The sequence below is a fragment of the Petaurus breviceps genome, unplaced genomic scaffold (assembly GCF_028583685.1).
Source record: "Petaurus breviceps papuanus isolate PSGF00001 unplaced genomic scaffold, PetGlider_PUasm1.0 90650, whole genome shotgun sequence".
NCBI classification, from domain to species: domain Eukaryota; kingdom Metazoa; phylum Chordata; class Mammalia; order Diprotodontia; family Petauridae; genus Petaurus; species Petaurus breviceps.
This window is the reverse complement of record NW_027187299.1, coordinates 3,425,491-3,448,111: the sequence shown is the minus strand read 5'-3', so window position 1 is coordinate 3,448,111 and position 22,621 is coordinate 3,425,491. Positions and strand designations below refer to the sequence as shown.

Sequence of the window (22,621 nt, the reverse complement as noted above, 5' to 3'; positions counted from 1 at the left end):
AGACAGAGACAGAGACAGAGACAGAGACAGAGAGACAGACAGAGAGAGAGAGAGACAGACAGAGACAGAGAGAGAGACAGAGACAGAGAGAGAGACAGAGACAGAGAAAGAGAGACAGAGACAGAGAGAAAGACAGAGAGGAGAGACAGGAGAAAGACACATAGAGATATAGATAGACAGAGAGAGACAGAGACAGAGACAGAGAGACACAGAGAGAGAGACAGAGAGAAACAGCATATGAAACTTCAATTATGAGCAAAGTTAGGTAAATGAAATACTCTTCTCCTCTGACTGCTGAGCTCAGGAGTTACCTCCCACAGGGAACCAGACTGTCCTGAAGGAAACTATTAGTCTATAAAGGAAACATGTTTTACTTGTGCTATTCCAAGGGAGAACTCATTTCCACAGTATCACAAGTGAAATTCTATAAGACTGGATGGCTACAGGGGGTTACCTCAGAACTGAGTAATAGGATGAAAGGGTGTATTTTAAGAGGTCTGTCTTTGCTTGGGTTCACACATTTTAATTTAGCTATCAACCCAGCAGCCCACTTGGGACATTGGTATTAGCTATTTTCCTGGAAAAAAGTATGTGTACTAAAAGTCAAATGGCTTTCTTTCTCTGAGAAGGTACAGAAAGGAAGGGTGAAGACTGGTATAACCTTTATGGTTTAATAGGTTTGCATTTCTGAGCTTCCCTTCTTGAATTTAGCCCTTCTTCCTTGGTGTTTACCTCTCATTTCATGGGATAAGCCTTAAAAAGGTTTTCAAAACCCTTCCCAGTTTTTAAAATCTTCAGTCCTAGAGTTAGTTGCTCTCTCTAACCCCCACTAGCTCTAAGGACCACATCCTCAGAATGATTCTGCCCAAGATCCAGGCAGCTTTCTACTTGGTAAACTGATAGAGATCAGTAGGGTTACAGATATTAGATCAAGAAGAGACCATCCTTTCAGAGGATAATAAATCTAGAACTAGATAACAGACCTACAACCTTAGAGGCATCTAGTCTAACTGATTTTGCAGACAAAGAAACTGAGGCACAGTAAAGTTAAATGATTAGATCAAGGCCATGAAAGAAGTATCAAAGGTAGGTTCTGGACCAAGCTCCTCCGACTCTAGGTCCAGTGTTCTTTTCACAGGACATTGATTGGCACCCAGCCAACCCCTTCAGTTTTACAGATGAGAAATAGAGACCTAGAGAGGGTAAACTACTTGCCCAAGGTTGTGCAGAGAATAAGTAGTAATGCCAGAGTTTGAACCTAGAAGATCTGATTCAAATGTGGACTCTTTTCCTACTGTAGTGTGCCACAGAGATGCAGATTTGTGACACACTCTATAAACTGGGATTTTGACTTGGTGAAAAATAACTCTTAGCTACGTGGAAAGATACAGTAAATAGAGTCTGCTTCAGAAGGCAGCAACTATTGAACTTATAGCACAGGACAGGATTTCTTTGTTCCTTTCATGAACTATGAGTCCTTGGATAGTGAGCTCTCTCTGTTCCTGTTACCTTCAGTAATAAAGTATGAAATCCAAAGGATAAGAACTCCTGAAAACCCAAAGTTCTTCCTTCAGTGGTGAAGGGAATGGTGGCTGAACGCTTTCTGCAGTCATGGATAAAGCAAATGGCTGTCTCTGTTTATGAAAGAGAGGTCTGACTTCCAGGACCAAAGGTGTCTCGTGGGCCTCAGGAATCTTGTCACAACTTGGACCATCCAAGCAAGACAGAGAAACACCAACTCCAAAAACGTGGATGTATATTAAGAAATCTAACATTAAAATACTCAATTGATTCTAACCCAAGACACAACATATGAAAACCAGGAGCTATTATTTAACCAGGCTTTACCTGGGATGGCTGAGGCATCTTAGGATGTCAGGACAAAATGACATCTGCCCCGAAGGCACTGTACAATAATGCAATACCCAATAAAAACAGAGCTATTATAAGGACATCATTGTTACATGTTTCCCTATTGCAGATCTGAACTATGGTACAACCTAGTGATAAAATGTCATTAACCTTGGCTTTTACCAGTTTGTCAAACATCTTATGAGATTATAGCTTTAGAGTTGGAAGGACCCTTAGAACTTACATAGTCCAACTCCTTCATTTTAAAGAAGAGAAAACAGAGGCCCAGAGAGACTCATCAATCTTTCCACAGTTGCACACGTGTTAAATATCACAACTGGGATTGTCTGATGCCAAATCCAGTGCTCTTTCCCACTGCAGAAGGAACAGCAGTTACATATTGTGTGTCTGATATTATATAGCATGATTTGGGGGGGGGATGTATTGTTTGAGCAAAGTTCCCTGTGCCAAAGCAGTAAATCTATAAAAAACCCATGGAATATTATTTTCATTTCTCATGTGAACTAACAACTCATGTGAGGAGAAACTTTAACCTTACGTCACAATGTCCTTATGTCCACAAGTTATCAGCTGGATTTTCGTTTAGAAACTCTAAATTGATTTGAATATGAACAACTGATAAATCTATTGTATATTATTAATACTTTCCCAAAACAAACAAACAAAAAAACAGCCTCTGGACTAGATGAAGCCTCTAGGGTCTAAAAGGTATCCTTTTAATTATAAATCTGAACCTGATAAATGCAAGAAGGACAGTGACAGTGATTAATTTCCTTGCCCTCAACTACAAAGTGATAGAGTAGTTGCTAAATAGAATGACAGTAGACAGTTTATAAACTCATAAGCAGAATTTCAAGAGGTCTGGATTCATACTGTGTCTCTGATCTTATTCGGACTCATAGGCTAATTATTTCTGGGTTGATCTTCATATTGACTGACATTTATTTGTAAAATCACTTAGAACAGATCTAACTTCATTTGGACTCAAGTCACTCAAAATGACCACCTAGGCAAAAGCAAAGTGAATTAATCTAATACTCACTGGCTCCCATTCTTTCATGGTGAAATTTTCTGATGTTAAGGCAAAGCAGAGGCAGCTGTTGAAATCCTTTAAGACACTCAGAAAAAATTCATTATAGTCTTAAAGATTTGCAACCTAACTTATTATGAGATTAAACCATTATCTACTTACTGGCCACCATGTCTCCTGTAATTGCTAATAGAAAATGCATCAAGAGTGAGGGCATTCAAAATTATTGCTGGGTACAAGATGTATTTCTCCAAACACTGAAGCCAGACATAAAGTCTTTCAAACCACATCAGATGGGCAACATCTGGAGAAAAGAAAGAAAAGCAAACAAACTCAGAACCTCCATTTGCTAAATTATTTATTTGAAGGAGCATATTATGTAAACATGATATAGCGTGTGGTCAAAAAATGTTGATTGAGAATCCTAGACAGAAGTCACAACTTCATTTATCTTACTCAAACAGATCTGTGATCTCATCACTCTGGATGTTTCCAACAATGAAGCCAATTGCAACCCATTCATGCATGTCCAACCTGTATAACTCTTATCCATGTTCTCCCATCAATTTGCAATGGGGCATCCACCCCCCATTTTGGAATGCTTCCTCACTTTCTCTTGAAATCTCAAGAATACCAGTGGAGCACCTGAGCTGTCTACGTGTTGTCCAACGTATTGTTGTGTGATTGGCATATCTTCTTTTTTTCCATGATACATTTCCCTGATGATATTTTTTTACTCCTATTCTTCATTTATTTTTGTCAATTTGTTCCATGTTGCAGCCTGTTCACATGCACCATAGGGTTTCTCCATTGACCCATGTGATATTCAGGCTCCATTGGAGACTTGTATGCTCTGTCTTGTAGTCATACAACAAAACCATTAAATGTTGGTATTTAGAAGATGGATCTTTGTTTCTGGGAGTTTGGAGTCATTAAAGGAGCTTTGCAGTTTCCTAAAAGCAATCAATTTTGTTCTTCTCTTCTTAATTAATTAATTCTGGGCTTAACTCACTGTTCATTTGTATTATCTATCCTAGATGATACACACTGATGAACGATTTCTATAGGCTATCTGTCATAATCTGGAAAATGGATATTCTTTATGTATTTGGTCATTTCCTTGCAGATGGTCAGGCCATGAATCTTAAGGTCAGCAAACACCATTTAGGTGTTCTGACTAATAAAGAGTATTTTCTTCTAATTAGCAGCTCTCCTATATTGCTCAGTTGAGATGCTATTTGTTTTACCAAGTGGAGAAATTTTAAGTTGTGTGTGTGGTTCAATTCAAATTCAATTCAAATTGAATAAACATGCAAACTACTGTTCTAGGTTCTGTAGTTACAAAGATATATATATGTCATACCATTAAGTAGCTTTCAATTTAATAAAAGGAAAGGGAAAGAAATAAGCATTTATGTAGTGCCTACTATGTTTGAAGCATTGTGCTAAACATATCATCTCATTTTATCCTTATAACAACTCTGGGAGGTAGATACTTCTACTGTCCTCATTTTACTATTGAGGAAACTTAAGCAAACAGGGGTTAAGCGATTTGCCCAGAGTTAAACACCTAGTTAGTAACTGATGTCACATTGAACTGAGGTCTTACCTGACAGAAGACCCAGTGTGTTTTCCATTGTGTCACCTAGCTAACCCTAGTTGGAATGGTGACCTGAGTCCAGAATTGCATAGGAAGCACAGTTTATCACGTGATAATTTTAAGATTTTTTTAAAGGAATAAATAAAAAGAAAAGAAAAGAGTAAGAATGACTATTTCTTCCAGAAAGCATGTGACAGTCAACTGTCCTGTGCTTCTACTCACCATTGTTGTGACTGCCCAGATCCCTTCTAGGGTTACCACTCCCAAATATGGGATATGAGCTCCTTGGGAACAGAGCATGTTTTACTTTTATTTTTATCCCCATCAACTTGTAAAGTGTCTGGAATGTGATAGGTTCTTAATTAATGTCTTTTCATTCATTCAGAATGACAATAAACACTTAAGATTTGGGCCTTGGTAAAAAAAAATAAATGCTATATTAAACTACTAACTTGTGATTCTACTAAAGTCTTACTCCCATGTTTCACTATGTTGTAGAAGTAACCCTGGGTATATAAAGGTGAGACCAAATTGTGCTGATAAACTTTTAACATTTTAAAGTTTAATCTGCAATATTACCCACCACTTTCTTAAGTTTAGGCAATAAGAAAACAATAAACCCAACATTGATTTGCAGCATTTGCCAATTTCCAAGTTGTAGATGCTCACACTAAAAAAATATAATAATCAGCTCTCATGAATCAGTTTGAGCTGACTCCATCACACCCTTGATTCCAGAAAACCACAAGCTTATGAAATAGGCAGCAGGCACTGTGTCTGTTATACAATGACCAGTTCAGTTAAGTTTAGAAAGGCTTATTTCCATGAGGTTGACCTCCAGATATTGATTTTATTTTTGTCTAAAGTGATTCAAGGAGACTAAAAATTATGCAGGGATTATAGTCATCATCAACAAAAGGCATAATCATACTGATGAAATCACAGATTATTTTGAAGTTCTGAAGTTTATTATCCAAATTGGAAATATAAAAGAACAGGGAGCCAAGGATCAGACAACAAAGGTCAATATAATAAAAACAGTTTAATTAAAATGCCTAAATATTAGAAGCTTTGTTAGCTTACTCATCATTCAAAAAAAAAACAAAAAAGATGTTGAAAGACAAGCAATATCATCCCTATTTTAAAATTGTTAACATGCAACTATGCTACCTGAGAAATAAACAATTAGATCATATAACTTCATCAAGACCTGATAGGTGTTAAAAAAGATGGGCACTGTTTACAGAAAGTAGCTGTAATCATTAAAAGTTCAGGACAAGTTCCCAGATATGAGGCACTGAGTTCACTTCCTATGTACTTCTGGGTTCAGTTTATTGTCCAATAACAGTGGATATATGATTGACAGAATAAGATATGTGCGATTAATCACTCAATGTGCTGCTCATACAAAAACATGGCCTCATTTGGGCAATGTTGATTTTGTCCTCCTTTAAATTATAACATGTCAAGAAAGGTAGGTTGGAATGAGATTGTAGTGTTCTTTAGAAGGCAAAAAGTGAAAGAGTTTGCATTTTAATCCAAAGGTGATGGGGAGGCATTAAAGCTTCCTGAGAAGAGGACTGATATGGTCTATGAAAGGAATTAATGATTTTCATATTAATTGATATGATATTTGTAATGAAGATACTAATAATTTAGATTTCTCAGAGCTGTCTTTTTCTCAAGAGACTCTGGATTAGGAGTCACAGACTCATAATGCAGCTTAAAGTGATCAATCAAACCCTTGACAACACTCTCACAATCACTATATTTCTTTGCCTGTATACCTTAAGTGAGTTCCTGTCACAGAACTCTGGGTCCTGTGCTTGACCAAGTGACAACCCTTGATACTTGAGACAATACTGTCGCTACAGGATTTGAGAACACCTGCATTGTCCTTCACTCGTGGGCTTTTCTTGGGAAACCACTCAGGCCGTGGAAATGATTGTTTTGTAATCCGCCTTCTCCCCCTTTCCCATTTGTTATTTATGTATATAAACTGTGCCTTTACTCCAGCATAGAGAGTATTCCTCACTCTGAAGGTAATTAATTAAACCACTACTTGTTTCCTGTGTGGCCTGAGTATTCACAGGTTAGAGGCTGATACTGTCTGGACTACATTTAAAATTCTGTTAGCAGGTCAGACCAGAACTTTAGGAATATCATTTTGGCTGCTGCATTGAGAACAGATTGGAGAGGGGAGAGAACAGAGGCTAAGAAACCAATTAGGAGTGATTACAAGGCTCCAGCTGAGAAGAGATAAGGACTTGTCCTAGAGTGAGAGAAGAGGACAGATCCCAGGGATGTGAACATGTGCAAATGACAAGATTTGGCAACTGACTGGATATGGTGGATTTGTGAGAATTGAGATTTGAGGATGACTCCTAGGTTGGAAACCTAGGTGACTGGAAGAATGGCAGTGCTCATTACAGAAATAAAAAAGTGAAGAAAAAGGGTGGTTTTGGAAGGAAAGATAAATTCTATTTTGAATATGTTGAACTTGAGATACCATGGAATTTTAATTTAATGTAAAGAAAAACTTCCTAACAACGAGAGTCTAAAAGTATTTCAAAGGTATCCTAAAAGACTGCTTCAGGAGGTAATAATGCATTCCCCATTACTGAAGGTCTACAAAGGAAGGCTGAGTGACTTATTTTTAAAGATGCTATAGAGAGAATTCCCATTCAGGTGCAATTTGGACTGATTAACCCCTGAGATTAGTGGACCATAGCATAATAAATAGAAAAGAGGGCTTTGTTGTGTTTGTCCTTTAGTTTTGAAGAGGACCATGACATCAGGGTGATGATGACATGACTTGCAGTTGACTTAGATCTGAGTAAGGGAGGGCTGTGCAAGGTCACCAGATTTACTTTCTCCTCCAGAGTTCTCTGGGTCTCATTGCCAGATATTCATCAGGACAACTGGAGATACCCCAGGATGCATTTGGAGACCTTGGCCCTTTTAAGCTAAGGTCTTTTCAGCTTCTCACTTTGAGTGAGGTAATGCCAATTCAGAGAATAAAAGATGACTAGTAATCAGGCCTCAGCATACTCAAATAGTGCAATCACTCACATGGAAGAGGATGGAGAGCCTGCTTCTAGAGAGGCATGAGGACATGGAATGGGATTGCCTTGCTTCCTGACTTGGGACCTATGTAGATATTCTGTAACTAGCTAGCCTGCTACCTATACAATGAAGAGGAACCTTTTTCATTGGCTAAATGGCCAAAATAGGGCTGCATTCAAAAAACGTTATGTCATCATACCTCTCTGGCAACAGATTCCCCAATCTCTTCCACACGGGAAACTGTATTAGCTGAACATGCTGATGTCTGCTCAACAACCACCCATTACACATAATTAAAGTTGGAATGGATCTTGGAGTTCACATTCTGTTCCATTGTCATAGTTTTATAGATTAGAAAATGAATGTATACAGAGTTCAAATACCCAAGATAATATAGATAAATGGAAAGCCTAGATTCCAAAATGCCTCAAAATCCTTTTATTTGAACATATTCCATCTCTGTAATGCGGTGAATAGATTGATAAAGAAACAGTAAAACTAGTGAATCTCATCCTTAAAAAAAACCCTTCATTTAATCCATCCATCTTCACTTCTATATTTCTATACCCATCCTATATTTTCTTTTTTTTGCTTTTTGGAGGGCAGTTGGGATTAAGTGACTTGCCCAAGGTCACATGGCTAGTTTTTGTGTTAAGTGTTTGAGGCTGGATTTGAATTCAGGTCCTCCTGACTCCAGGGCCAGTGCTCTACTCACTGCACCACCTAGCTGCCCCCCTATATTTTCTTATGTGCCTCCTTTTCTTGGCTAAACTCCCTGAGGAGGCCATCTAGTGATGTTCCTACTTCCTTTCCTCCCAGCTCCCAATTGCAGATGTGGGCATTAGCCTCTTTTACCAACTCTGATTGCAATTTCGGATATTCTAATCTTTCCAAGTTCATAAAGTCATTACCTGGTTAATCAGAAGCAGTGGAGGAAAGAAGCTCTTTTTTCCTCCTACAAGGGCAATTCCCTCTCAGGGGTCCTTCCCCACAGAATCCTTCACCATTCAGCTTACCTGCTACTAGAAAGCTTGATTTCTAACAGGCTTGCTGTTAAACAAAGACCCAGAAGCTTGTTTGATTTTTTTTTCAGCCAAACACAAAACATTTCCTGTGAGAAGTCATCTGTCTTCATCCAATGATCTAGTTTCTTCACTCCTTCCATTGGTTCAGTATTTGTTCAAATTTAGTTTACACCATTGCTTGATTGAGTTTATCCAAATTATCTGGACCTTCTGTAATTAGAGTAATTTTAGCAGGACTAGAAACCCTGACCTTTACAAATGAATGACCTGAATAGCCTTGTCATGAATAGTGTGAAAACTGATACTCTACTTCAGAAATCTGGGCCTCAGTGTCCTATGCAACAAAAAGGAAAAATGCCTCTGACTCAAATCATCAGAATTTTGTGGTTGAGATTCTGTGGAAGAAGTAAAACAAAATGGGAGGGTCAAGCAATCCAGGCCATTAACAAGAAAAAAAATGGCTGCTTGCTTTATATAGAACAGCAGGAAAAGAATGGCTAGATTTCAGATAATTAATGGCATGAGAATTAGAGCATTATAGGAAAACACAGGAATTAACACAAGAAATAGAAGGGATGCAATAGAAACTTTATCAAAGAAAACAATTCAAATAATTGAGATGATTTCAACAACTCATTATAACTCACATGAAGTGAAATGAGAAGAAAATGGGATACAAAACATAAAGAAGAATGTTGGACAGAAATATTGCTATATTCAGGTTTGTTTTGATGATTAATATATATTTTCCATATAATAAATTTGGAAATAGTTCGTTTTTCTGGAATGAGTAAGAGCATATCATTTGAAAAGGAATGGGTGGTGACTGTATGTCATATCAGTTGTCTCCATAGGTACTGCATTTATTTTATATAGGAGTTCAAGAGGGCCTCAGATTCCTCATCTGTCAAATGAGTTTGGTTTGGTTTTTGTTTGGTTGTTTCAAACTCTTCATCACCATTTGGGGTTTTCTTGGTAAAGATTCTAGAGTGATTTGCCCTTTCCTTTTCTAATTCATTTGATAGATGAGGAACTGAGGCAAACAGGGTTATGTGACTTGCCCAGGGTCACGCTGCTAATAAGTGTCTGGGACCATATTTGAATTCAAGTCTTCCTGACTCTAGGTCTCTCACTCTATCCATTTTGACACCTAGCTGCCTCTACCTCACAGTTCTCAAATTTACTCATTTCTTACCTCACCTGAGCTACACAGAGATCATATTCTTGGCCTTGCTATCACTCACAAGTTTTCCATTTCCATGTTAAAAATAAAATTCCTTTATCTGATCACAATCTGTTTTCATTCTGCCTCTTTCTCTGCCTCGCAACCTCCAACACTATTCCATCATTGTCACTGTGACCTCCAATCCACTCACCACTCAGTCCCTGTCCTGGATCCTTTTTTCCTTCTGTTTTGCTTAGTCTCATCAGCTCCTATGGATTCCATGATCATCTCTATGCAGATAATACACAGGTCTTTCTACCCCTACCTCTCACCTGACCTCCAGTCTCCCACCTCCAACTGTCTATTGGACATCTCGAACTAGATGGCCTGTAAGCATTTTAGACTCCCTACCTCCTCTTACTAATGCTATTACCTTGAACATATTAATTAATCTAAACTTCAATTTCTTCATCTGTAAAATAGAAATCATTTTGTGTAGGTCAAATCTATGTAAAACATATTATAATTGCAAAGTGCTATATAAAAGTGAATTATTATTTTTTACTATGTTCGAATGTAAACTACTAGAAAGGCAGTATATAGAGTAGTGAATAGCATGCTAGATTCAGACACAGAATGGGTTCAAATTCCTCTTCTGACATTCACTAGCTGTAGGTTGCTGTTGAGTGTCTTAACTCTTTGTGACCCCATTTGGGGTCTTCTTGGCAGAGATACTAGAGTGGTTTGCCATTTCCTTCTCCAGCTCATTTTACAGATGAGAAAACTGAAGCAAACAGAGTTAAGTAACTTGCCAAGGTCACATAGCTAGTAAGTGTCTGAGGCCAGATTTGAACTCATGAAGACCAGTCTTCCTCATTCCAAGCCCAATTCTCTATCCACTGCTTCACCTGGCTGCCCAGCTATATGACTCTGGGTAAATCATATAACCTTGCTGAGTTCCAGTTTCTTTATTTTTAAAATGAGAGGGTTAAATTTAATGGAAGGAAAGTCCCTTCTAACACTAATTCTATGACCCTGTACCTTTGTGTCTTTTGTCTTTGTATCTCCAGTGCCTACATAATTCCTGCCACATAGTAGGCACTTAATACCTCATAAATGAATAAGCATTTGGTCAAAAAAGAGTATATGAAAATCCTTGTGTTTTTTCTGTTATAAAATATATGCAATTATAATCAGTCTTATTTCAATAAGATGTTACTTTTCTCCTTTTTCTATTTAGGCAGAGATCCCCAGCATTAAAATAGGTGTTCCCATCAAAAACAATCATCTTCCTTACAAAAATGCATCAGCTAAGATCCACCAACGTTCATTTGCCTGTTCAGACAAGTATGCTGCTTGGATAAATACCTGCAATAAAATTTTAAATGAAGAGAAAGGTAGGTCAACCTGCTGTACATTGATATTAGAAATTCTTTTGAACTGAAAATAAATTTCCAAGGACTTCTCAAAGCGGATTGACTCAGGGGCTATTTAGATGGGAGCAGTCAAGTTGTACATCCTGATTTTTGAAAGCTGCTGAATTAGCTTTAATTTTTTCCCCATGAGTAGAGAGAAGACTGATTTGAGAGGAGGGGAATTATGTTATTTAAAGTCAACCAGGATTTACTTACTAATAATCATTTAAAAACCACACAAAGTTTCCATAGATATTGCAGCTGATTCAGCCAAGTAATCCTTTTAACACAATGAACTTCTAATAAAATAAAGGCCCCTAAAATATTTGTATAAGTCACCCTTTCCTTCCTCTTGTACGCTCCTTGTGGATAGGAGATGTTTAGTTATTTCTTTGTATCCTTGGCAGTTAACACAGTGTTTGGCACAAAGGAGGAAGTTAACAAACACTTGCTAGATGAACAAAAGTTCCAAAGTTAAAGTGAAATTCTACTTCTCACAAAATTTTCAATTATGAATGAAAGAAATTGCATTTTTAAAGAGTTTACTGTGTGCCAAATACTAGGAAAAGTGCTGGAAATATAAATATAAAAGTCAGATAATCCCTACCCCTCTTGGAGATTATTATTATTATTTGCCTTTTGGAGGGCAATTGGGGTTAAGTAACTTGCTCAAGGTTACACGGCTAGTTTTTTTGTGTGGGTGTTAAGTGGCTGAGGCTAGAACCGAACTCGGGTCCTCCTCACTCCAGGGCAGGTGCTTTACTTACTGTGCCACCTAGCTGCCCTTTGGAGATAATATTTTAATTGGGGGAGAAAATACAAAAAAGGAGAACAGCATCCAGAGAAGGGAATTTTGGTTTGGGAAATTGCAGGAATTATTGGTAGAACAACAGAACAATCCACTGGTAAACTCTTTCCAAAAGCAAAGGATTGTTCATTTGATTATGGTCTTAGAGATAGAGGTGGAAAGGGAAAAAAAAATAGGTGGCAATTCAGAGTGGAAAATGACTGGGGGAATGCATATGCTCAGGCAGCTCCTGCATAATATCAAACAACTATCATCCATCCAACAAACATTTATTAAGCATCTAGCATGGGCCAGGCTGTGCTAAGTGCTTGGATACAAAGATAAAAGCCAAACAGCCCTATTATTAAATCCTTTTAGACTCTCCTGATTGTCATTTTACCACAGGTGCTTAAGAGAAGAAAGTTAGTGAGGTATATGGAGTGATGGACCTGGAGTCAGGAAAAAGTGGACTTACATCCCACCTCTGATTCTCACTAGCTTCATGCCCAAGTCATTAACTTTTCAGAGCTAATGCAATTTATCAGTCTGTGATCTGCATTGCTGAAGGGTACTCTCACTCCCGTGAAATCATATCATTGACCTTCTTAAGGGAAGGGTTGGTTTTATATACAACTCTTTTAGTGTCTTATCCTTTTAAAGGAGACAGGAAGATTCTTCACTACAGTGTATTCAGATAGAATTGAATTTAAATACCATCACAATAACCTATATCAAGGATGATTAAGGCTCTGGATCTGTCAAGAGATAACAGTCAGGCTTCTGCCTGGAAGGGAAAGCAAGATGATAGGTGAAAAATAGCCAAGTAGCATGACATGGGCTTTTTGAAGAGATTAAGAAACACCACCAGAATCAAAACTGACAGAGAACTGGGAACTGCTTCCTCAGTTACTGAAATGTCCCTGATTTTTTTTAATAACACCTGCATTCAGCAGTCACTAGAAAAGCTGAGCTACTGATCCAGTTATAATACACAATTCAACTTTAGCTGACAGCCTGCGGCACTGTGGGAGAAATTACAATGACGACCTTTAGTATCTAAATGTAATATTAAAGCCACCACCTGCCCCGCTGATTAATGTAAAAAAGTAGGTTTGTTGAATTCTAGATAGAAAATGCTAGCTGAGAGAACCATTTGTTTTAAACTGTATATGAATATAGACATGCATGTGTGTGTGCTATTATGAAGAATAAAAAAAATTATAAAATCAATCAGTAGGAACTCAGTTATCATTTACTCTAATCCATACCTGAAACATGCATTCCTGCCATAATTCTACAGAATCACAGAATCTTTGAATTGGAATGAACTCCGAGGCCATCTGTCCAACACATAATTGACTAAGAATCTTGTTTCCACCATACTCAACAAGTAAGCATCCCTAATTTGTCTGAAAATTTCTAGCAATGGGAAAACCCACTACCTCCAGAAGCATCATAATCCAATTTGGTATAGCTCTAATTGTTGGGAAGTTTTTAATTACCTCAAGCTGAAACCCACCTCTGCAACTTCAACCACTGCTCCTAGTCCTACTTTCTGAGACCAAGCAGAATTAACTCTAATCCTCCCTTGCATAATTATAGTGCTTTAAGGTTTATAAAGTACTTTACAAATATCATTTTATCCTCACAACAACCCTGGGAGGTAAATGTCATTATTTTACCCATTACACATAAGGAAACTGAGGCAGACAGTGGTTAAGGGATTTGCCCAGGGGCACACAGCTAGTAAGTATTTGAGGTTGGATTGTTTTTTTTTTCTGACTCCAGACCCCATATTTTTTCCACTTTGACACCTAGCAGGCTCAATATAATAGTCTTCCAAATATTTTAAGTAAATTATCTTGTACCCCTTAAGTTTTCTCTTTCTAGGCTAAACAACCACAGTTCTTTCAACAGAGTTTCATATATCATAACCTTGAGGCTCCCCACACCTTGGTTAACCTCTTCTAAATACTCTCCAGATCATCACTGTCATTCCTAAAACATTACAACTAAAACCATATACAAGATATTGTTTGACCAGAGGAGAGTATAGTGGGACTGCCATTTCTCCATTCTAGAATACTCTTTACCTCTTAATTTAAGCAAAAAATGACCATAATTAGTCTTGACTATAACTATGAATAGAGAATGTTCCAGGAGTGCTGGTCTGCCCCTTGTGAGGTGGACATTATCACTGGTCTTCTCCCTCTCCTCAAAGGAAGTATTCCTTGCTAAAGGGTGTGTGCCAGCATGCCCACCGTGCTGACTTATGGTACTGGCTCTTTCTGTTCATTAAAATTCTCTGAACTTTTCAAGTTTCCTACTGTCCAGCCATACTTCCTCATATGTGTGCTGTTAATTCCTTCAGCTAAAAAGTAAGACTTTACACTGTTCACAGGCTATTTCTTCTTATTCAGCCCAACATTCTTAGTCCTTTTGACAAAAAGCCCAGTTTTTATTTTAAGACCTCCTGTGAGAACTGTTGCATTCCTTTTTTTCCCCCAAACATCCGGAATGGGAAGTTTTTGTTGTTGTTGCTGTTGAGCTGAATCTATTTCCATATAACTTTCAAACACTGGTCCCAGTTCTACCTTCTGGGCCAAGGTGAATAAGGCAAATCCATCTTCCACTAGAAAGGATTCCTTAGAACACAGTTCTAAGAGGACTGGGCTGAGGGACAATGAAGTATAGTGAAAAGTTATCTGCATAATGGGAATAATAACACTCCTTGCTGAGCTGGCTGCAGAATCTACTCACCTAGTTTCATGAAGGGTTAGCTGTGACCAGAAGACGCTTCTCTGCCTTTTGGCCCCAGCCACATGCATGAACTGTGGGGGATACACATGGAACGTCCCAGTGAATGGCTATCAGCACCATCTGGTAGTTAAATATAAAATAAATATAATATAATGGAAGGTGACTTAATAACTGGAGAGGCCTCTGAGAAGAAATTGCATTTGAGCAGAGTCTTGAAGGGATTTTGGAGTTTTAAGAGGAATAGGTAATAGAGGAGATAATTCCAGGCAGTTTAAAGGAACAGATGCAGTAGAGAATGTTGTGTCTATGGGGAGTAGCAAGTAAGTAACATATTTGTTTGGAATATATAGCACATGAGGCATGAAGGGGAGTTGTGTGAAATCAGTCTAGAAAGATAAACTGACCTAAATTATGTAAGGCTTTTGATGCCAGAGAACTTTGTATCTTATCTTAAAAGCAAGAAGGAAGAACTAAAGCTTCAGGAGAAGGTAAGTGACACGGTTATAATCTTGATTTAGGAAAATCAATATGGCAGCTGAATGGAGGATGAATTGGAGAAATGGGAGATGAGGCAGTGAGACCAATTAGAAAGCCATTACAATGGTACAGGCAGGAGGTGATGAGGGTCTGAATTAGGGTGGTAACTGTGTGGGTTGAGAGAAAGGGATATATGGGGATATTCTGTAGAGGTAGAAATGATAAGACTTGGCATTTTTACAAGAGATATTCTGATCCCCAATGCAGAAGGTCCTGTCACCACCCTTCATATACAGGGTGTCCCAAAAGTCCTGGTTGTAGTTTTAAGTTATTAAGGCTTTGATAGACACATATATGTCTATTATTTATGAGAATTATACACATATGGTCCATGTAAATTCAAAGATTTAATATTGTACTTACTCAATATACACTGAATGGTGGAAATGAATAAGTCTATAACTCAGAATTCTGAAATAAATATTAAACTTGATTTTATTATAGGGTAACTATAAAAAATGGACAAGAATGGACACTTACATGATAAACTTGCTTTCTCAGGTATGAAATTGCTTCAGATTTTATAGAAAATGAGGCTAAAAACCCTTTATTACAGCACTTCATTGTTATGTTTTCAGTAATACCCTAATACAAGAGAAACCATGAAAATACTTTATTTAAGCATCATTACTTCTCTTGCTATTGGAATATTATGTGAGAAGAAGAATGGAAAGCAATTCTGTCATTTACAAGTTCATACATGAGTTATTATAATTAAATACTGTAACTTTTCCTAAACGGTTTGCACATTTTTAAAATGCTTGGGCTACTGAAATGAGCTTTTCTCCACAGTTTAAGTGAAAGAAATCTCAAAACATTGCAGTTTTTCTTAAAGAAGTGTATTTTCTCCATCAAAGACATTTGATTTAGTTTCACAGCTACAAAAAGACAGATTTTCCTGTTTTATTATGGCTGGTCAGAGCCTTGAGCAGATCAGTATGAGTTCATCCTTACATCTGATCTTATTTTGGTCCCTGGGGCACCTAACTCCAAGACAGTAACTCTTACAAATAGATTTAAGATCTGTGGGCTGTCACCCATCACTTTATCATAGGCAATATCTCTGTTCTATAAGCATTTTCTGCTCCTATTTTTCTTGCAAGGTCAAATCCCCAGATTCTAAGTCCTCTGCACCAAGTATCACTGCATGATGGGATTTAAGCTAAAACAATGTCCTTCACTTCCAAAATTAGTAATTATGGAATTTATGAATATAAAATAAACCTTTTTTCAATTCAATTAAACAAGATTTAATAAGTGACCACTACTCTATAAACAGAATTGTGCTAGGTCCTGCACTATAAAGAAAGAAACAAAACCAGAAATCCTTGCCCTCAAGAATTAATTTTCTACTGAGAGATATAGCATTTATACATTAGAGACAATTTTGACAAGAGAACTAATAGCTACGGGATTCAGGAAAGGCTCCCTATAGGAGGTGGAACCCGAGATAAGTTTTAAAGGAAACTAAAAATTCTACTGTAAGATGTGTGAGTGAGGAAGGAATTCCAGACACTGGGATACAGCTTAGTTAAAGGCATGGAATGAAAAGCTGAAACACTGAATTCAGGGAGCAATGAGTAGGCTGGAACATAGACTATATGAGGGGGAATAATGTGAAATAAGTTGGAAAGGTCAACTGGGACCAGATTGTGAAAGGTTCTAAATGATCTTCCAGGAACAGAATAGGAAGCCTGGTCATTACAGAATATTATAGCTGGAAAGCACTTTAAAGAGCATTTCATCTCACCCCATCATTTTACTGATGATAAAAATGGAGTACTATGGTGATGAAATAACTTGACCAAGGTCAGCAAAATTAGCAAAGACAGGCCAAGTGTCTGGAACTTCTTATTATCAGCACATGGCTCAAAGGTTTGGTTTCTGCTTGTTCTCTTTGCAAATGTGAGTCTCTCACTAGAGATGGTAACAGGTTTATTCATAATATAATCAAAGAAGTAGTAATAGTATTCACACCAAATCACACTTAATTACTTAAGTGCCAGAGGTTTAAATTTAAAGCTAAATGGGGCCTTAGAAGTAATTTAGTTCACTATATTGATTTTATAGGTGGGGAAACTGAGGCCTAGAACGGTGGATTGACTTGTCCAAGGTAAGACAAGTAGTAAATTGTAGAATTAGATATAATGATGATGATAACGATGATGATGATAAATATCTATCATTTACATAGCACCTTATAGTTCACAAAATGTTTTACAAAAATTATCTCATCTTATTCCTACAACAACATGGGGGGTAGGTGCTATAAGTACCCCCATTTAAAAAATGTGGAAACTGAGGTCAACAAAGGTTTAGTGATCTGTCCAGGTATATGCAACTAGGAAATGGGCTGAAAGCCCAGATTTGAAGCTTGTATTTTCTTCACTACAAGTTCAGTGCTCTCTCCATGTTCCATATAGCTGCCAAGGTACTCTGACTCCATAGTCAACTTTTTTTCTTTGTACCATATTGCCTTCCAGTTAATCTCTGAATCCTTGAAAATCATTCAGTACTTGGTTTATATCTCTTAATATACTTTATGACTTCTATCATAATTATGTGAATATTCTTATCTCCCCAGTATATTATACACAGAATGATATCTTACAATAAATATTTGCTAAAATAATATTTCCAATGGAAAAAATATTTAATTTGTTTACATAATTTCTTTAGAATCTAAAAGGTATAGGTGACCTAAAGATAAATTGATAAAAGGCAGAAAGGAGGTTGAATGAGTAGCTGAATCTATGTCCAGGTTCTTATCATCATCTGAAAAAAAGAAGTGCACCAAACCTTCTTTAAACTCACAGAAAACAAAGAAACGGCAGAAACAGGAAAAAAATAAAGAAAGAAAAAGAAAAGAATTTCTCCCAAGGAAAACCTGATAGGAAAGCAAAGAGAGAAACTAAAAAATAAGCAAGCAAAATTGAAATCCCCAAACAATAAATGCTTATATATTTTTTAATTGAGGAGGAATTTCAAGAAGAAAAGAACACTAAAAACATGGTAATAAAAACCCAGTAAAAGAATGTAAGACAGAAAATTGAAAATTAGAGTTCTTACAAATTAATTCAAAATAACAAACAAGAGAATTAACTGTTTAGAACAAATCATGGACTGTCTAAAAATAAAATTATAGAAGTGGAAATACAAAAAAAAAAAGAAATGGAAAAAATTCTGAAAGAAATTTGTATTTCACTAGTTTACAACCAAATGACAAAAACCAAGGAATATTGAGATATCCAGATGTAGAACTAAATATGTGACTTTGAAGACAGTGTTTGTGAGACATTCTCAAAATTACTGGTCTTCCATAAAAACCACAATGAAACAAAGAGACTGAACATCTTATTTAAGGGAATCATTTTTTTTTAAATACCCAAAATATTGGAAACAGAAAGCAAAGTTCAAATTGATAAGATCCATACAATACTATATGAAAAGAAACCCAAATATAACTTACCCAGAAATATTGTCACCAAGTTTCAAAGCTTTAACATCAAACAATTTTGCAAGCAGTCATGAAGAAGCAATTCTTCATATATATATAAATATATATTCATGTATGTATGTATATATATATATGTATCCAGAAATAATCACGCAAATCACCCAGTACTATTATTGACAAGAAATCAAAAAAAAACTTAGAATATGATAGAGGCAGTATGAGATAGGAGAAAGTATAGTGGACCTGAAGTCACTGAGCTGGATTCAAATCTCAGTTCTGCCACTTACTATGTATATGATCCTTGGCAAATCCCAAACTCTCTGTTTTTTGTAACAAAGGATGTTGGACTAGATGAACATTATGTTTTATTCAGGTTCTAAATGAATCAGACTATGAATCTATGAATTACCAAAAAGCAACAGAAACATATTATACCACCAAATACTATTTAGATAGAAAAGGACAGGTATCTCTGGAGAATACAAAGATATAAAGCTGAATATACTCAGTCTGAAAAGAGGTAGCTTCAGTGTTATAAAAACAAAGGATTAAAGATTTAGAGTTGTAAAGGTCCTTAGAGTCAAACCCCCTCATTTTACAGATAAGAAAATTGAGATAGAGAAATTAAGTGACTAGCTCAGAGTCAAAAAACAAAGGATCTGAGGTGGGACTTGAACCTGGGTACATTTTCCCTCAGAAAATAAGATAGAATATAGCCTTCAGCATGTAATTTGGGTGGGGAGATAAGGTAGTAGGAGAAGGCTATATTGTCCTTTTAAAGTACCACCTTGTTTGTGGAACATATTGATATCAAAAAGACAAAAAAATCCTAGAGTAGGGGAAAATGTACATTTAGAGGAAAAAATAGTCCCTATACTAAAGAAACTTTTTAAAAACAGAGAGAGAGGTCATTCTACCAAATTTCATTTGGGATTTTCTTGGCAAAGATACTGGAGTGTTTTGCCATTTTTTTCTCCAGTTCATTTTACAGATAAGGAAATTGAGCCAAATGGGGTTAACTGATTTACCCAGAGTTACACAGATAGTAAGTTTCTGAGTCTGCATTTGAACTCAGGTCATCCTGCTCCAGGCCCAGTACTCTATCCACTTTGCCACCTAGCTGCCATAGTATATTGCATTAGATAACTTCTAATGTTTCTTCTAGTTCTAAATCTATGATTCCATAATTTCTGATAAAGGTCAAACATTCAGAATAGAGAACTGACATAAATCTTTTGTTGTGGTTTGTCCTTCATTCTCAAAGAGGACCATGACATCAGGGAGGTGATGGCATGACTTGCAATTGACTTTGATTTGAGTGACAGAGAGCTGTGCAAGGTTACTCACTGGCCTCACTTTCTCCTCCAGCGTCATCTGGGTCCAGGGGCCAGATAGCAGGCCAACTAGAGAAGGCCCAGGATGCAATGGGAGAGCCTAGACCTTATAAGTTAAGGTCTTTTCAAGTGCTCACTTTGAGTGAGGCAACAGCTATTCAGTGAATAGGCCTCTTTAAGAAGTGACTCAAGGGATGGCCCCTTTAATGAAAAAAAAAATCAAACCGGGAAGGGAAGATACTAAAGGTTGCTGGTCAAATGAGAAACAGTTACTATTTACATTCACTCTGAGCCAGGAGGGCCCCCAAATAACCATCAAGTGGTTCTTGGGCAGGGATCAATTGTTGTCCAGTCCCTGAGATCCAGAGAGAATTGGATTTAAGCATTGGTCTTTGAGAAAGAAATCTAGTCAGTAAACCCCAAATTAACTAGGTAGCTTTCAGTCATCAAAAATTTCCCTTCCTTTGGGCAGAACACTCTCAGGCAAGAACTTTTACACCATACTTAAGGGGTCAATGGATATACTCAAATATGTGAATGAATCTCTGATCTCATCATTTATAAATTTATAAACTCCTTCCATAGATATGGATGACAACTCATTCACACCCACCTATCCTGTTGGACTATTATATATATATATATATACATATATATATATATATACATATACATATATCCTTCCAAATTTCACCACAGGATGTCCCCTAACAAGCTTTCATGATTTTCTCTTGATGTCATGAGGGTACCAGCAGAGCACACTAGCTGTTCCCCTAATATTTTTTGCTCTCACTAAGTAACAAGCTCATATTCTCTCTTAGTCATTCAAATTCTTTGATGATATCTTTTGGTGCTATTCTTCTGCAGTTTCCCATTGAATGTTTGCTACAGGCTGTGCATACCCACCATATGCCTTTCTGTGACTTTTTGTATGACGTATATCCTTAGTTCTTCAGAGGCAATGGTAGTCTAGGTTTCACTGCCATAGAGGCACATCAGTTTTATACTGAAAAGATGAATCATTGCTGTCACAAGAAGCTTGGGACCACAATGGAGGGGAAGAACAGGAAGGCAAAAAGGCAAAACCTTATTCTCATTGAATTTGGCTCAGGGAGGGAAGGACATACACACTAAATAGGGTATCTCACCCTACAAGAGAGTAGGGGGGAAGGGTCTGAAAGGGGGGATGGTGGAAGGGAGGGCAGGCTGAGGTAGGGAGGGAAGTTGGAAGAACCCACTTTTGAAATGGGACAGGATCAAAGTAGAGAATAGAACAAGTGGGAGGTGGGATAGGAGGGAGGGAAATATAGTCTTTTTACAATATATCTATTATGATAATGTTTTGCATAGCTACACATGTACAACCTATACCAAATTGCTTATCTTCCCAGTAAGGGTGGGTGACAAGTGAGGAAGGGAATGAATCTGGAACTCAAAGTTTTAAAATCAAATGTTTAAAAATATATAAATACTATTATTAATACTATTTTACATGTAATTGGGAAATAAGATATACAGGTATTTGGGCATAGAGATCCACCATGCCCTACAGGAAAAGTCAAAGGGGGTATGGGAGAAGATATGGGAGAGTGTAGATTGGAGGAGGGGATATCCAGTGGTATCTCTATTTTGGGGCGGTGGGTAGGGGAAAAACGGGGAAAATTTTTGTAATTCAAAATCTGGTGGAAATGAATGATGTAAACCAGAAATGAATAAAGCATTTGGGAAAAAAAGCTTGGGGCCAGTGAAAGTGGTTTGCTTTCCAAAATCAACTCCGTTCATGGTCTTTATCTCTTTCAACTCGAGGTCTAGCTCACTGCCCATCTATTATCTGTGTTACATACTGCTGCATAAACTTCTTATTGAGTTAGATGCATACTAATAATCTAGGAAACAGACACTCTTCATCTATTTAGTCTTTTTCTTTTTACAGGGCAGCTGGTTGGTTTAGTGGATAAAGCACCATGCTTAGTGCCAAGAAGACCTAAGTTCAAATCTCGCTTCATCTATAAAATAGGGATAGTAAGAGCACCTACCGACCAGAGTTGTGAGGAACAAATGAGATGATAACTGTGAAGTGCTTAACATATTATCAGGCAGATAGCAAGGGCTCCATAAATATTAGCTATTGTTTCTCCTCCTCCCAGGCTGATCAGAGGCCAAATGCCTTTCAGGGATAACGGGTATCTTCCAGGAGACTTTGCAATGTCTTAGGACTTGATACAATAAACACGTCATCCTTAAACATGAGCTCCTGGGAAACCTCACATTCCCCAAGGAATCCCCATAGGGCCCTATGCCAGAGTCAAGCAGACTTGGGTTTAAATCTGGCCTCTTGACTAGCTGTGTGACTGGGCTTGTCATATAACCTCTGTTTGCCTCAATTTCCTCAACTGTAAAATGGGGATAATAACAGTACCTAGAACATAGGGTTTCTGTGAGCATAAAACAAAATAATATTTGTGAAGTGCTTAGAACAATACCTGGCAGAGAGCAGGATGTCTAGGAATGCTTATTTTCCTTCCTTTTTTTTTCTTCCTTTCCATTACATGGTGAACATCTTTGTCAAGTAT

At 37.2% G+C, this 22,621-nt stretch overlaps 1 protein-coding gene across 1 annotated transcript in view; it reads right to left on the bottom strand.

Annotated features, from left to right (window-relative positions):
• Window positions 1-22,621, bottom strand: part of PCNX2 (pecanex 2) — a 395,419-nt gene that overhangs the window by 162,487 nt on the left and 210,311 nt on the right. Inside the window, exon 20 of the mRNA XM_069064863.1 lies at window positions 3,065-3,206. Within this exon, the coding sequence (XP_068920964.1) occupies window positions 3,065-3,206 (142 nt within the window). The remainder of the gene's footprint in view (window positions 1-3,064; window positions 3,207-22,621) is intronic.